This window comes from Dipteris shenzhenensis, chromosome 18 (assembly GCF_047967505.1).
Source record: "Dipteris shenzhenensis isolate YYH24624 ecotype China chromosome 18, Dip_SZ_1.0, whole genome shotgun sequence".
Lineage (NCBI taxonomy): Eukaryota > Viridiplantae > Streptophyta > Polypodiopsida > Gleicheniales > Dipteridaceae > Dipteris > Dipteris shenzhenensis.
In genome coordinates this window covers 940495-956057 of record NC_141613.1, presented here as the reverse complement: position 1 = coordinate 956057, position 15563 = coordinate 940495, and the positions used below count along the sequence as shown (strand labels likewise).

At 45.1% G+C, this 15563-nt stretch overlaps 1 protein-coding gene and 1 non-coding gene across 2 annotated transcripts; both read left to right on the top strand.

The window, feature by feature from the left end:
• The first annotated feature begins 2702 nt into the window (after nt 1–2702).
• Nucleotides 2703–9435, top strand: LOC147890681 (callose synthase 12-like). Its single transcript, XM_087390051.1, has one exon. It carries the CDS (start codon nt 3300–3302, stop codon nt 8625–8627), a length of 5328 nt encoding a protein of 1775 aa, XP_087246177.1. The 5' UTR covers nt 2703–3299; the 3' UTR covers nt 8628–9435.
• Nucleotides 6237–6314, top strand: LOC147890682 (small nucleolar RNA J33). The gene has a single exon (XR_015542665.1). It is a non-coding gene; the product is annotated as a small nucleolar RNA J33 (small nucleolar RNA).
• Nucleotides 9436–15563: the final 6128 nt, after the last annotated feature.

Here is a 15563-nt window from a genome sequence, read left to right as displayed (position 1 = left end):
TAAAATTGTAGGGGACAGGCCATGTATTACACTAGCTCAAAAAAGGTGGCAGTTGTGAACCATTCAGATGGGTTGAAATAGCATGGAATAAAGCCTCTACAAAACTAAAGCCTAGTATGTCTCAATGTAAATAAGTTATGACTCATAAACTCCTACGTCAAGACTCAAATTGTCCCATTGCAAATACAAAATGGCAATGGGCCCAAGTTCTAGGAACTGGTTACAATTAGTGTTTGACAAGGAAACTAAGAAGTTAATGAGCTTGCCATTTTCCCTATTGTCAAAGGCTGAGAGGGACTAGGAAGTCTCCATTGGAGGTGAGTGATGCGTTTCTACATAGAATAGAGGAGTCATTAGTAGTGAGGGATGCATTTCTAGATAGAATCAAAGGAGTCATAGAGGAGATGTGTGCGTAGATGCACAAAACAAAGGTGCTGCATAGTTTGTGAATTGGTAGGCAAGGCAATAAAGAATGGAAGATGCGATGATGGTTGAAGCAAATAAATGTGAGGTGACCCTTTTTTGTGTGTAGTGAAAAGTTAAATTAGATTAAAGAAAGTAATTGGGAAAAAGTATAGCTGACCCTTAACTAAGAGGCCTTTCCCACACACTGCAGGGTTGGCAAATATGCTAGGGCTCCTGACAGTCACTAGCGTACCTGCGTGTCCATTCCCACAATTTGCAAAGGCGATAGATATGTAAAGGTTTCCAAACGTTCACCCAATTTTTGATGTATGTGATCCAAAACGTGGAACTTTAAAAAAAAAAAGACTCAGCCCTGCAATGCCCCAGTGGAGAGGGAAATATTGGGTCTCCAACGTGAAGCTTGCAAGGCCTGAATATGTGAGTGAAAAATTTGGGGTTGGAGGGGGAAGCGAAGCAACCTTAGCATTTTGGGCATATTTGCTGTCTCGGTAAATCATGGGAATGACCTCTAAAGGGTAGACTCTAGTAAAAGAAACATAATCCTAAGGTCCTTACACCTATGATGATAATACTTCAAGCTGAATTTCTCCATTTTTGTTCGTTAACATTATTTCTACTTTGACTTGTCTTTTGTGGGTTTTTGACTGTTGATTTGGTCTGACTTTTAATTCTGATTGTTGAGTTGTCATTTTTGTGGGTTTTTTGTGTCTTTAAGGAATTTTGTCAGCAAGTGCATTATGGCTATTGATGTGCATGTAGATTCTACCTTGGGGGACCTTGACCTTAGATGGAAGGGTACACATGCCAAATTGTGTGAAAGATGAAATGTGTAAATTGAGAATGAGATGAAAGGAAGGTTGAGGAAATAAGGGATAGGTTGTTTTTGTTTTTTGTGAGGATATTCTATACTTGATAATTGATGTGTTGCCTCTAGTTATGAGACATGCTCTCTCTACTTTCAAAAAGCTTCCAATATGAGTTTAGAAACAAGTGAAAGAAATGAATGACTTTAAGGCCTGCCCAAAATGTAAAACAAAGAAGGTAGTGAATGGAGAGAGAGACAGAATTACATAGAAACGAGGGGCCCTAAGTCTTGAATGCTCACTTCCAAATTCGTCTCAAAGCCATTAGTGTACTTAACTTCCACTTGATGGCAGCCAATCAAAGCATCACACTTATTTTAGAAGAAAATTAATCCTAAAAATTTCGAATTTGTGTTTTACAAAATGAGAATGATTGCTAAGGCTACCTAGAGGGCACTCCAAAAACAAAGAAGTGGAGAAGGTTTCTAGCACTCCCCACCCTTGCCCGTTAATGCCTTGCCCATCTCCCCTTCCCTCTTTGAGGTGCCCCCTTTGCTTTGTCATGTGCATTGGTTGGGACTGATTTGAATGTAGCAAGTGTATCCTCTTGGCAGTTTGGGATGAAAAGGTCCACCAAATAATGTCGTCGGGTTTCATTATGGCAGAAGAGGCAAATTTGATTTCTCCTTCGCATGCAACTATGATGCAAGGCTAGATTTAGAGGCAACAATAATGTTGTTGATGGGTTAGATATCTAGGTAGATAAAGGGCAAAGCCATGTTTGCAAATGAACTTTAAGTTGTCGTTGTTATTGGTCTGCCCTCAGGGTAGCCTTAGCAACCATGAGATTGTGGCAAAGCAGAAATTAGGCATTTCTTGAATTTTTGGAAGTGCATTTTTCTTATTGGCTCTTTTTCATTGGACTTTAATGTAGACTTTAAAGTGGTTGAGTGTCTCTCTTTATCTCCTCAAGTCTTCTTACACACAATCTCCACCTTTTCTCCCACCCCCTCCCTTCTCTCTCTCTTTCTCTCTCTCTCTCTCTCTCTCTCCCCTTTATCTGCTCTTCCTTCACAAGTGGATTCCTTTTTGATCTTGGGCAGGCCTTATGAATGATAGCATATCATTCACCTTGTTAGATTAAGTGTAGCTCATAGACATTTCATTTAACAGGTTGTGCCATAGCGATGTGTAGGGATTAGATTGATAAGAGACAAATTTCATAAAAACCGTCCAAGAAAGGGACAAAAATGACTAATAGCGCGATTTTTATTCGACAGGACTGAGACCCGCCCATGGAAATCAACAAAACGAGAGTGAAAAAGGAAGGGGGGCCACGTCGCACGTACAATGGGAGGGGAGAAAAGAGCTGTTAACATTAAAAAAAAACGTGTAATTTAAAAAAAGAGGAGGTGGGAACTTGGGACGTTTGAAGCAGCTTCTCCATCTTTCTCTTCATCTTCATCTCGGGCTCCTTCCTCCCAAGCTCCGCACGCTTCTTCTTCCTTGCTGCTGCTCCCTCTTCTTCTTCTTCTTCTTCTTCGCCAGCCGCTTTTCCTTGTCTTCCTTCCCCATCACTCCTCCCCTCCCCCCATCTTCCTCCGCCCCCACGCGTTTCTTCCTCCCCTCTCTTTGCCCACCTTTCACAACAACCTCGCCTATACACCTTGCTCTTCGTTAGCTTTCTTTCTGCTTTCCGCCCGCATCTTGCTGCTCCCTGTATCCAGCTACACCGACGCGTCTTCGTCGGCGGAGAATTTGACGCGAGCTTCCGTCTTGTCAGATCTTCAACGTCTCAAGGATGCCCGGCACGATTGCAGCAAGTCACGGGATCGCTTTGCATTCCTCTCCCAAATCACCTCGCCACCGCCCGCCCGTGAATATGCTCTTTTGTTCTGTGGCCTAGTCAGAAGAAATCTCTCTTCAAATTTGATCTTTCGCACAGATTCGGCAGATTTGATTGGGTTTCGCAGTATCCACCTTTATTCGATTCTGCTGTCCCGACCTTAACCCCTGCCTCGCACAGACGAAATTGATGCGAGCTCATCCCCAGAGGAACATTTCGGAACCATGAGTCGCAGGCTTTCCTCTGAGAGGTCGCACTCTACAGGGGACTATGTGGAGGATGAAGCATACAACATACTTCCGCTGCATGATATGTTGGCCGACCATGATGCACTGCGCTTTCCGGAGGTTCGAGCTGCAGTTGCGGCACTGAAGTCCGTGGGAGAACTGGCCCGTCCCCCCGAATGGAGGCGCGGCATGGATCTTCTGGATTGGCTTGGTGCATTCTTCGGTTTCCAGAACGACAATGTAAAGAACCAGCGGGAGCACATAGTTCTTCTTCTAGCCAACGATCAGATGAGGCTTCAGCCCCCTCCCGATCCGATCGACCGAATGGATTGCAAAGTGGTGAGAAAGCTGAGGAAGAGAGTCTTGAAAAACTACGTGAGCTGGTGCTCGTTCCTGGGCAAGAAAGATAATCTTTGGCTCCCGAAGCAGAAGGACGCGGTGAACGAGCAGCGGGAGCTCCTCTACGCCTGCCTGTATCTGCTCATATGGGGAGAGGCCGCGAACTTGCGGTTCATGCCGGAATGCCTGTGCTTCATCTTTCACAATATGGCGAGGGAGATGAACAACATCCTGGAGCTTCGCATCGACGATGCGGCTCAGCCAGCCCGGCCAGCATACTCAGGTAAGGATGCCTTTCTGCTCAAGGTAGTCACTCCCCTCTACCACATCGTGAAGGCAGAGGCGGAGGCATCACGAGAGGGAAAAGTTCCCCACGCGGCCTGGAGGAATTACGACGACATGAATGAATACTTCTGGTCCAAGAGGTGTTTTACGCAGCTCTCATGGCCTCTGAATCTGTCGAGCAACTATCTGGTGGAACCTGGCGGGACGGGGAGGCTGTCGAGTCACAAGGTCGGGAAGACGGGCTTCGTGGAGCAGCGCTCGTTTTGGAACATCTTCCGCAGTTTCGATCACCTCTGGACGGGATACATCCTGATGCTCCAGGCCATGATCATCGTGGCTTTCCATGGCAACAGCGTCCCTTGGACGCAGCTCGTCAAACGGGATGTGCAGGCAACGCTTCTCACCTGTTTCATCACCTGGGCGGGATTGAGAGTCCTTCAATCCGTGCTCGACCTCGTCATGCAGTTCCGGCTGGTGTCCAGAGAGACGAAAGCGATCGGTGTTCGCATGATTTTGAAAGTAGTCGTAGCATCATGCTGGACTCTCGTCTTTGTCGTGCTTTACTCCAGGATGTGGAGCAAGAGGCGCTCTGATCGCAGGTGGTCCGGCAGTGCGAACACTAAGTTCTTTCAGTTCCTGGAAGCTGCAGCGGCATTCATTTTGCCAGAAATCATGGCACTCGTCCTGTTTATTCTTCCGTGGATCAGAAACTTTGTCGAGAAATCCGAGTGGAAGGTCTTTCACGGCATGACCTGGTGGTTCCAGGCCCGATGGTTCGTTGGTCGTGGTCTCCGTGAGGGAGTTCTCGACAACATTAAATACACCTTGTTCTGGTTGCTTGTGCTAATTGTGAAGGTCTCTTTCAGCTACTTCCTCCAGATCAAGCCTCTGGTTAAACCCACCCGAGAGCTACTGAGTTTGACGAACATCTCCTATGCCTGGCACGAGTTCTTCAAGAAAGGCAACCGCTTTGCGGTGGTGGTGCTATGGGCACCAGTCTTGATAATCTATTTCATGGATACACAGATCTGGTACACGGTGTTCTCGTCGCTCGTTGGCGCACTGGTTGGGTTATTCACTCACATCGGAGAGATCCGGAATTTGCAGCAGCTGAGGCTTAGGTTTCCGTTCTTTGCCAGCGCAGTATCTTTCAATCTCATGCCAGAGGAGTCGCTCTTGCAAGTGAAGACATGGGGTTCTTGGACCGCTAAGCTCAAGGATGTCTGGCGGAGGTTCAAGCTCAGGTACGGGCTGGGCACCATATACAGGAAGCTTGAAACGAATTCCTTGGAGGCTGGGAAATTCTCTTTCGTGTGGAACTCTATCATAACCATTTTCAGAGAGGAAGATATTCTCAGCGACAGGGAGGTAGAGCTACTGGAGATCCCTGCCCCCGCATGGAACATAAGCGTCATCCAGTGGCCCTCGGTCCTCTTGTCGAACGAAATACTCCTGGCTCTGGGACAGGCTAACAGCTATCACGGGACAGATGACAAGCGGTTGTGGAGGAAAATCTGCAAGAGCGAGTACCGCAGGTGTGCGGTGATAGAGTGCTACGACAGCATCAGGCATGTCCTGAAGAGAATCATCAGGGAAGGAAGCAAGGAGCACGACCTGGTCGAGAGGATCTTAGGCGAGATTAAGTTGTCTTTGGATTCGGGCACATTCACGCAGAGCTATGCATTGAGGGAGCTGCGTGAAGTTCATTTGCGAATCGTAGCCCTTGTGGAAGCTCTTGATAAGAGGCCAGGGCCAAAAGATCTCCATGCGGTTGTGCGCGCGTTGCAGAATTTGTATGAAGTTGTGGTCCGCGATCTGAGCAAGGGGAGGCAGTCTCTGGAGTCAGCGGAGGAGCTTCTGTTTTCCACGGCTGTCGAGCTTCCTGATCCCAACAATGTGGCTTTCTTCCGGCAGCTCAGGAGGTTCAAAACTACTCTCAGCACGAAGGAAGCCATGAATAATGTTCCGAAGAATCTTGAAGCCAGGCGACGCATTGCCTTCTTCAGCAATTCGCTTTTCATGAGCATTCCCCATGCCCCTACTGTGGAGAAGATGCTTGCTTTCAGTGTCCTGACGCCTTACTACAGTGAGGATGTCATGTATAGCAAAGAGAAATTGCAGGTACAGAACGAGGATGGTATCTCAATTCTCTACTACCTCGAGAAAATTTTCCCGGATGACTGGCAAAACTTCTTGGAGCGCATGCGCCGTGAGGAGGGCGTGACGGATCCGAAGGAGCTGTGGAGCGTGGACAAGGCACTACAGCTGAGGTTGTGGGCTTCATATAGAGGCCAGACTCTTGCCCGCACGGTGCGAGGCATGATGTACTATCACAAGGCACTTCAGATGCTTGCGTACCTGGACGGTGCCTCAGAAGTCGAAATGCAACACGGTAGGGAGCTTTTGGCCGCTACCTCACTCCGAGGAGAGAGCTCCAATGGAATGGCTATGGCTGCCACTGCTGCAGAGATCTCACCTAGCCCCAGCAGCCACCAGCAATTTTTCGACCGCACTAGCAGTGGAGTCAGTGAACTCTTCAGGGAGGCTCAGCAGCGTGCCACTGCCAGCATGAAATTCACTTACGTTGTCACTTGCCAGATTTATGGGGCTCAGAAGGCAAAGAAAGAAACTCAGGCAGAGGACATCTTGTTTCTCATGAAACGCTTTGAAGCCCTCAGGATTGCATACGTGGACGAGGTGACCACGCACATGAATTCCAAGAAGTATTATTCGGTTCTTGTCAAGTATGATGCCCTCCTGGAAAAGGAGGTAGAGATCTTCAGGATACAACTGCCTGGCCCCCTAAAGCTGGGGGAAGGGAAGCCAGAAAACCAAAATCATGCCCTTATCTTCACGAGAGGAGATGCTGTCCAGACTATTGACATGAACCAGGACAACTACTTTGAGGAAGCACTGAAAATTCGTAATCTCCTCCAAGAATTCACCCGGAATTACGGGCTGCGGCGTCCACAAATCCTAGGTCTTCGAGAGCATGTCTTCACGGGCTCTGTTTCATCCCTGGCATGGTTTATGTCAGCTCAAGAGACTAGTTTTGTCACTCTTGGCCAGCGGGTGCTTGCAAATCCTCTGAAGATACGAATGCATTATGGCCACCCGGATGTGTTTGATAGGATATGGTTTTTGACCAGGGGGGGCATGAGCAAGGCATCGAGGGTGATCAACATCAGCGAAGACATATTTGCAGGGTTCAACTGCACATTGAGAGGGGGCAATGTGACCCATCATGAGTACATCCAGGTAGGCAAAGGTAGAGATGTTGGCTTGAATCAGATAGCTCTCTTTGAGGCTAAGGTTTCAAGTGGAAATGGTGAACAGGTGCTGAGCCGGGATGTGTACCGCCTCGCTCATCGTCTGGATTTTTTCCGCATGCTCTCGTTCTACTACACAACGGTTGGCTTTTTCATTAGCAATCTGATGGTGGTTTTCACTGTGTATGCATTTCTTTGGGGCCGAGTCTATCTGGCCCTCAGTGGCTTAGATGCGGCAATCGAAGGTCTGGGGGCTCTTGGCAACAATGCTCTGACTGCCTCACTTAATCAGCAATTTATTGTTCAGCTTGGTTTATTTACTGCCCTTCCTATGATTGTTGAAAATGCAATAGAGCATGGCTTTAGCTCTGCTGTGTGGGACTTATTCACCATGCAGTTACAGCTTGCATCTGTCTTTTTCACGTTTTCTTTGGGAACACGAGCCCACTTTTTTGGCAGGACTATACTTCATGGAGGTGCAAAATATCGTGCCACTGGTCGTGGATTTGTTGTGGTGCACGAGAGGTTTGCACAGAATTACAGATTATATGCAAGGAGCCATTTCGTTAAAGGTGTTGAGGTTATCATTCTGCTTATTGTTTATCAGTCCTTTGGTGCCCTTGGCAATGGCACAGCTTATCTCCTCATCACGTTTTCTAGCTGGTTCCTAGCTCTTTCTTGGATCATGGCACCATTTTTGTTTAACCCTTCAGGATTTGACTGGCTGAAAACTGTCGAAGATTTCGAGGACTTCCTGGATTGGATTTGGTATAAAGGTGGTATCTCAACCAAGCCGGAGCAAAGCTGGGAGGTGTGGTGGTATGAGGAACAAGATCACTTACGAAACACAGGATTCTGGGGAAAACTTCTCGAGGTGGTGCTCAGTTTGCGCTTCTTCTTCTTCCAGTATGGTATTGTGTACCAGCTGCACATTGCTGGCAACAGCAAGAGCATCCTTGTTTATCTTGTATCATGGACGTACATTGTTGTGGCCTTAGTGATATATGTCATACTGGGAAGAGCTGCTGCTAGGTATTCTGCAAAGAAGCACTTATATTACCGAATGATCCAAGCTTTGGTAGCATTATTTGTCTTGGTGGTGGTGCTACTCCTGGTTTATCTTACCTCATTTGAGCTTTTGGATGCGGTAGTGAGCCTATTGGCTTTCATACCCACTGGTTGGGGCTTTCTTTCAATAGCTCTGGTGTATAGGCCTCTCCTGATGCGAACAAATGTGTGGCCGCTGATAATTTCTGTGGCTCGCTTGTATGAGCTTGGTATTGGAATGATTGTACTGATTCCGGTTACTCTACTATCATGGCTACCTGGCTTTCAAGCTATGCAGACACGTATACTTTTCAATGAAGCTTTCAGCAGAGGCCTTCAGATCTCTCGTATATTAGTTGGAAAGAGGCCAAATCCGGGGTACTGATCATCTCTCTGCTGCGTATATGCCCAAGCTTTTGAGAGTTGCTCACTGATTATTATAGGCAAGAGGAGGTGGATGCCATAATGCATACAGTGGGAGGGGAGGGGAGGTGAGCTCACTATCGACATGTCAGTTGATCTTGCCTCAGTGTTTCTCTGCCTACCATTGTGCTTTTGCCTGCTTCCTGTGATTGCTACCCACATGGATCATCTTGGAGAGAGAGAGAGAGAGAGAACTGTGGCGGATCTATATTGCTGTTGTAACTTTTTTAGTGGGGTATTTCTTTGACACAGCGATGGTTTGTACAACAGAGAATTTATTCTTTAAGGCCAAATTTTATTCTTGGCGAGTGCCTTTGCCCATAATATCTGAAGAGAATGGCTGGTGTGTTGGCCCTGATTTCTTAGGATATCTTGAGGGGGTTTTCTTGTGAATGAAGACACTGCCAAACATGATGTCTTCGTGCAGCTGGTCATTTTGGTTGGATTGACATAAAGTGACAGGTAATCTTTTAAAGCATTACAAGGGTTTGATGGTCAAGCATGTGAAGGCATCGTGTTTTGATCTGCATTTGCTGTAACTACTGTCCACTGTCCATGTCCACTATGAAATTGAAAGCTACAGCTTCAGCTAATGATTGGCCCAGTTACACAGGTCCTGTTTACACATATCCATGCTATTCATTACCTACAATGCTGGTTAAGGTGGGTGTCAGAGGCCAGGCGCTTTGCTTAAATTTCCTGTAAAAGGACCCTTGTACTCTTTGTCCATCTATTTTTGTGTGTATGTTTTCATTGGGAGCTGGATGATCCTGTATGCTTAACATGTCTCTTTCAAACTTACATACTCCATCTTTTGGTTTTTTCTGGTTATAGCAATGCAAGTTTTAGCAGTGGGAGGTTGCATATTGTCTCTAGCTTCTTCCTTCTAGTGGTTGTCAAGGAGATGGGCTTGCAGCCACCTACAGATTTTCAGTGGCAGATTCAAAGTCCTGGAACTAGTTCCACTCAAAATTTGCTCTGAGAACATTATACATCTGGCACCCTGGAACCCATTAAGTTTACTTATATGTATTTATAGACATCTTTCGTGTATATTTTAAAATTTCTATTTATCCGCTCGATATTCTGCCTATCTAAAGAAATGCATTAATCTTATATTGTAAAGGAATAAATATAGAAATCATCAACTCGAAGCTTCATTCGACTGCTGGCTTGTCTGATGCTAGCAGCAGAAGTCTTGCACACAATGCTTGCTTTAACTGGATGAGATCTTAGACACTAAAGAGACATGATCATATTGCAACTTCCCTCTTAACACCTCTGTGAAGGGGATTTTCTAGCTACTTAGCCACAGCCCCATGGAACAGCAACTCAGGACAGCCATTTGGACAGCCACAAGGTCAGAGATGTAGTGAGAATTTAAGTCTCACATGCTTATTCCGGTAGGCAGCCTAGAGGGAAGTTTTTGATTTGTGAGCTCTCCTTGAGCCCCATGGTTACAATTGTAGGCCCTTGATCAATTCAAGATCAGGAGTCTACAATTCTACACATGGATCAAGGCAAGTTCACCTTGGGAAAAACACTCTTTCAAATTTGGGGCACTGCTTTCAAATTTGGAAGTGCTTTTGCCATTGTTGCAATCTATATAAGGTATTTACGTTGTTTTACAGCAAGTCACATGAGGGACGCAGCTTCCCCACACAATTGTCATTTGCCTTCTGTGCTATTGCTGGATGGCAGATGCCAGAGCTTCTTCATGCAACTCCTCTATTGGTGTCCTGCAGCGTTGCTTCCTCTTGATCAATTCTTGTCCTTGTTGCTCATATCCATCAGGAGCGCTGCTCCCTCCATGCTTCTTTCCTCTCTCCCTCTTCCCTCTTCCCTCTTTTCCTCCACCTCTTCCCTCTTTTCCTCCTCTCTTAGCAGTGTTCGTGGCTTTTTCCATCTTATCACACTAAGCTTCATGGATGCAGCTCCCTGCTTTAATGCTGCCACCTCAGTACTTCTGCGTACTCCTTGCTCCCAGCAGCAGCACCGCCCATTGTAGATACTCCCACGACTTCCACATTGCTTAACGTCAGATCCCTCGATAGGGATGATGGGTGGCAGTTCATGTTGGATCAAGATTCCGGTAAAGCAGCTTCTCTCCTGTCGCTGCCAGTTTCATTCTATTATGAAAACTATGATTAGAAACTCTCATTCGCCACCTTTTCCATCACCAGTCAATGCTAACTTGTACGCTTCCGTCTGGGTTCGGATTTATGAATAGGTTCCATTTTGGAAGTTTTGACACGAACATCAAGCTTATACAGGGGAACTCCTCAGGCACAGTTATAAAGATTTCTCCATGTCCGAAAGTGCATTCCATGGTCTTTGTGGCTAATCTAGATTAAGTAGCCAACAAAGTCCTCATCTGATGATGAATCCTGTTGTTTCTTCTTATTTCACTGCTTCATTACTAAGCTAAGGTTTCAATGTTCTCACAAGCATTGTTGTTATTCTTGGATCCACGACTTTTGCATCGCCTCAAGTTCTAGATGATCTCAAATGTGTGGACATAGCCCAAAGTTTTTAAAGTCCAAAGAGTGCCTCCGATATCACACATGAGACCGTGTGAGAGTATTCGAAGCTAAGGCTCTTCATCTTGCTAGACCTAGAGAGCCACCCATGCGACACAATTATGAGTTTAGAGAGTTGAGACTAACCTTTTTAAACAATTTATCCTCAAGTGCCAAATTTGTGGTGGTAGAAACCACTTTCTCAATTTTGGTCCCATGCAAACTTGGCTCTATCCGTGCAAGGATCAGTGCAATCAAACATCTACTCGTGTCGTGAATGATTGCTTTCTCCTCAAGGTGCATTGATGCTCCAGCTTTAACATTTGTGAGATATGAGATCTTGTATTTGGTTGCCCTCCCTGTCCGAGATTAGTGGAACTAGCTGGCCAAGTGGCATATTTATATGCACATTTCATGGGTTGTACAGGTCCTTATTGGGAGCTTCTAATCATCATCTTCCTTCTCTTCCACACCTTTTGATCTATCCTCCCTACATTACAATGCTATATAGTCTAGATGCAAATGAAAAAAAGTAGGTATATATTTGAAACATTCACCATCTTGATTCTTGAGTTCTCTTTGATATTTTAAGAACTCTTTGCCAATTGCCAATTATCCTTGCTATTCCTCACCTGCCCAATGAGGACATGAGGGGTGTACCAGCGGCATATGGGAGATGCCACATGGGCAGAGAAATGGGATGCCATGGGGGCAGATATGAGGGAATGTGCAAGGCTGCCACATGGGGAGCATGTTTGCTTCCATGTGGGCAGCATGGAAAGCTGTCAGGAGACTGATAGAGGCAGCAGCAGCAGCCTAGAGTAGAAAAGACCCTGGAAGGATAGGCAAACTTGGCTATCAGGACCAAGTCGAAGGGCTATAAAGGGCTGTAGACAGACCTGCAGACCCTGCACACATTCCTGGAGCAGATTGGAGCAGACAGACTGGTTAGGGTAGGCTGAAAACTATCAGCCAATAGGACCAGTCTGCAAGGCTTCCACGTGCCAGGCGTCAAGTTCTGGCAAGGATGTGTTTGCAATCAGGGTCGGGCCAGTCTACAGACTGGTTAGTTGGTTTTCAGCAGCCTCCAGCCCCATATAAAGGGCCCAGGCCTTGGGCTTTTCTATGTGCCTCACAATAGGCTATTTTGGAGAGCAGCAGGGAGGCCAGCAACTACTGTTGGTGGGCCAGAGATGGCGCATCAAAGAAGGCCATGCAACTGGCAGTCCAGCCTGCAGATCGTCTGAAGGGTGAAGAGCAGTACACTATAGGATCAGCTGACAAGAGCAAACATTGCCTTACCATCAGCTATCCACTGGACCAGCAAGAAGTTTTTGCAGGGCGTTACTATGCATCCCACTAAAGCTCTAGGAGAGTATGCAAGCTGACAGTGTTTCGAAGTCACGAGAAGGTAGCACAGTTTTGTAGTGACAAGGATCCACATCTAGGCAGCACCTTGCTGCTAGATGGTGGCACACTATCCACACCTTTTGTACAAATTTTGGACAATGTATATTTACTATTCCTACTCTCTTGAGCATAATTCAACTACTGTCTGCATCTCTCTATGCACATGTACACGTCAAGGAAAGAAGTGTGATTTGAATTAGCACTGTGTAGTTTCTGGACATATGCTGTCATTATCTTCCATTGCAAGGAGTGTTGGCTGTAGCAAGCAACCTCCACCTCTAATTTCTAACAAGGTTTGTGTTAAAGCCTTGGTCTTGAAACTTGAGTTTAAAGCTTGCAAGAGTTTTTTTAAATTAGAAAAGAGACCATACATGGAGTTCCTGAGAAAAATTTGTAAGTTCATATCTACGTGTCATTGAGCTGATACCCCACCTGAATATATGTACTTGGTGATATCTTTGCTGAATAAATATATTAAATACAAAGTTAGAGGTAAAAATCCTCAAACCCTTGTACACTACAAGCATAAGATGTAGATACTAAAGACACTTGAAAAGTTTAACAATTGGTGCTCATGAATACAAAACCTTTTCTTTAGAAAGATCTCATGTTGCGAGGCCAACGTTGCCATTACCACACGCAATATCATACCTGGAAGAATCTCCCATCATCAAAACCTCCCTTGGCTCGACACCCCATTTCTCATGCATATGCAGTAGGCAGCGGATCTGGGGATGGCTTCAATGAAGGGTATTCTTTGCCAAAGATTGGCTTGAACCGTGAGCGAGTATTCATGGTGAGTTGGTAGCACTTGATCCATTCTTTCCAAAATTTTTGCTTTAAAGGGTTTCGATGTTACCCACTTATCACGCATAGGGGGTAATTGGTATAGGTCTCTTGTTATTATGACGTTCAAACCCCCCAAACGGAATGTTGTGAATGTGCTTGATGGCGCGTAACTGCTTATCCACAAAGGTAAGTATGTGTTTCCCAGTGAGCGATACATCATCCAGGATAACAGTTCAAAGGTCCAAGAATTGTTTTGTGAGCCTGTCTAGTTTGTTAGCTACCAATTCAGGCAAGTTTTTGCAATTTATCGGTATATTCAACGTGGAATGGAGAGTTACGTCGTTCATATGGCAAGCAGCCCTTCCTGTCTAAGCCATTTTTAATATTTTCATAGTCAATGGGTCGGACGTAGAACCTTTATTATACAGACGTTACACTTGCCTGCTCCAGCTCCTCTAGTTAAGAATATGTAAATTGGCTCATCTAGTCTATTTTTCTTTCTCCACATTATGTCATCACACTCCTTTGTTCTGCATTCAGTCGTTGTACTTGGGAGTAATACTCTTCTGTGGATATTAATCCTATCAGTGGATGTAGGTACTTGTAAGTGTTAGCACCTTCTCTTTTTTTATTGTTTCTTGTTTCTAGAGAACGAATGTCAATTGGTTGACTTTGACACAATTGTAACGTCACATCTACCATATCAGATGAGTTCAACATAATAGCATTATTGAACGTCTTAGCCCATACATTATCATTTGCATTCATAGCCATCTCATGCACTTGCTGCTCAAAGTTTGTCCAAGCTTTTGCATTTTGATCATTTTAATGTATGCGAAAATTTAAATTTTTACGCACATCGTTAATTCGATGGGTGTGTTTACTGTAAGCGTCTTGCTATGTTTCATGTGGTGTTTTAAGGTTTCTTCTGATTCGTGGTACAGAACTAGAGCATCAATTGTTCTTTATAATAGATTTCTAGGTCTTGATGCTGATCAAAATCTGTGAACCTAATCACCTGCGGTTTTTTCAGCCTTTTGTACGTTGTCCTGTTGTATTTTGATGCGAATTTGGCAAGTGGAATTAGCTTGAGACCTATTGGTCGTGCGATGTAGCGATTTGTAATTGAAGCACACATGTGGTTGGTTGAGTCATCGGGTAAGGTTTACAAGACTTTATCAGGATTTAGCACAGCCATGCACTACTGCAATGATGTTGTATTTATGAACCGTCCTGCACGAGAAGCGTGGTGCATCGGTAGTGAAAGGATTAGGTAGAGTGCCTGCTGCTCCGACATCTATTGCAAGTTTAAAAATGCAACTCCCATTTTCTTGATTCGTTCAAGCATGTCATTGTTGTCTTGCTTTGCTTTGATTTCTTTATTATATCGTTAAATGCTTTAGTTATTGTGTTGTCTACCTTTGTGAGGTACGAAGTGCAATATGCAGCCATTGCATATGGGTCTAATATGAACTTTGTGGAGTCTAGTCACAGTCCAAGAGACATCACATCAGGTATGGATGAAGGTGTGAATCTTTAACATTCATAATTTCATACATGTTCATCCTACTAGAGGATCTAATATGATATCCAAATGGAATTTCACGGTCAGAGAAATTAAAAATAAGAAAGCAGGCGTTGCAATACCTTGAAGCCAGAGTGACTAGAAGAATGAAGGAGAAGGAATCATTACAGGTTGATGGAGGTGATGATTTGGATGGTTCAAGAGGGCAGGCGCAAGATGTGAAGGAGCCTAGGGAGACTCCTATTGGACCAGTGGAGGTAGTTGATGATGACATTCCCTTGTGTGTGGTTGAAGGTATGAATCCTTAACATTTGTAATTTCATAAAATGTTCATCCTACTTTGAGGATCGTGATATCAGTTTCTTATGATCTCCAAATGGACTTGTAGGCTTGGACAAATAAAAAAGAAGAAAGCAAGTGTTGCAATACCCTAAAGCCAGAGGGGAGACTGGAAGGGTAGTGACTAGAAGAATGAAGGAAAAGGAATCGCTATAGGAGGATGGAGGTGATGAGGAGTTGGTAGGCTCAAGAGGGTGGGCACTAGATGTTGAGGAGCCTAAGGAGGCTACCGTTGGACCACTAGATGTCACTTATGATGACATTACATTATCTCACTTCACACAAAAAAGACCCTTGAAGCATAGATCTCAGGGCA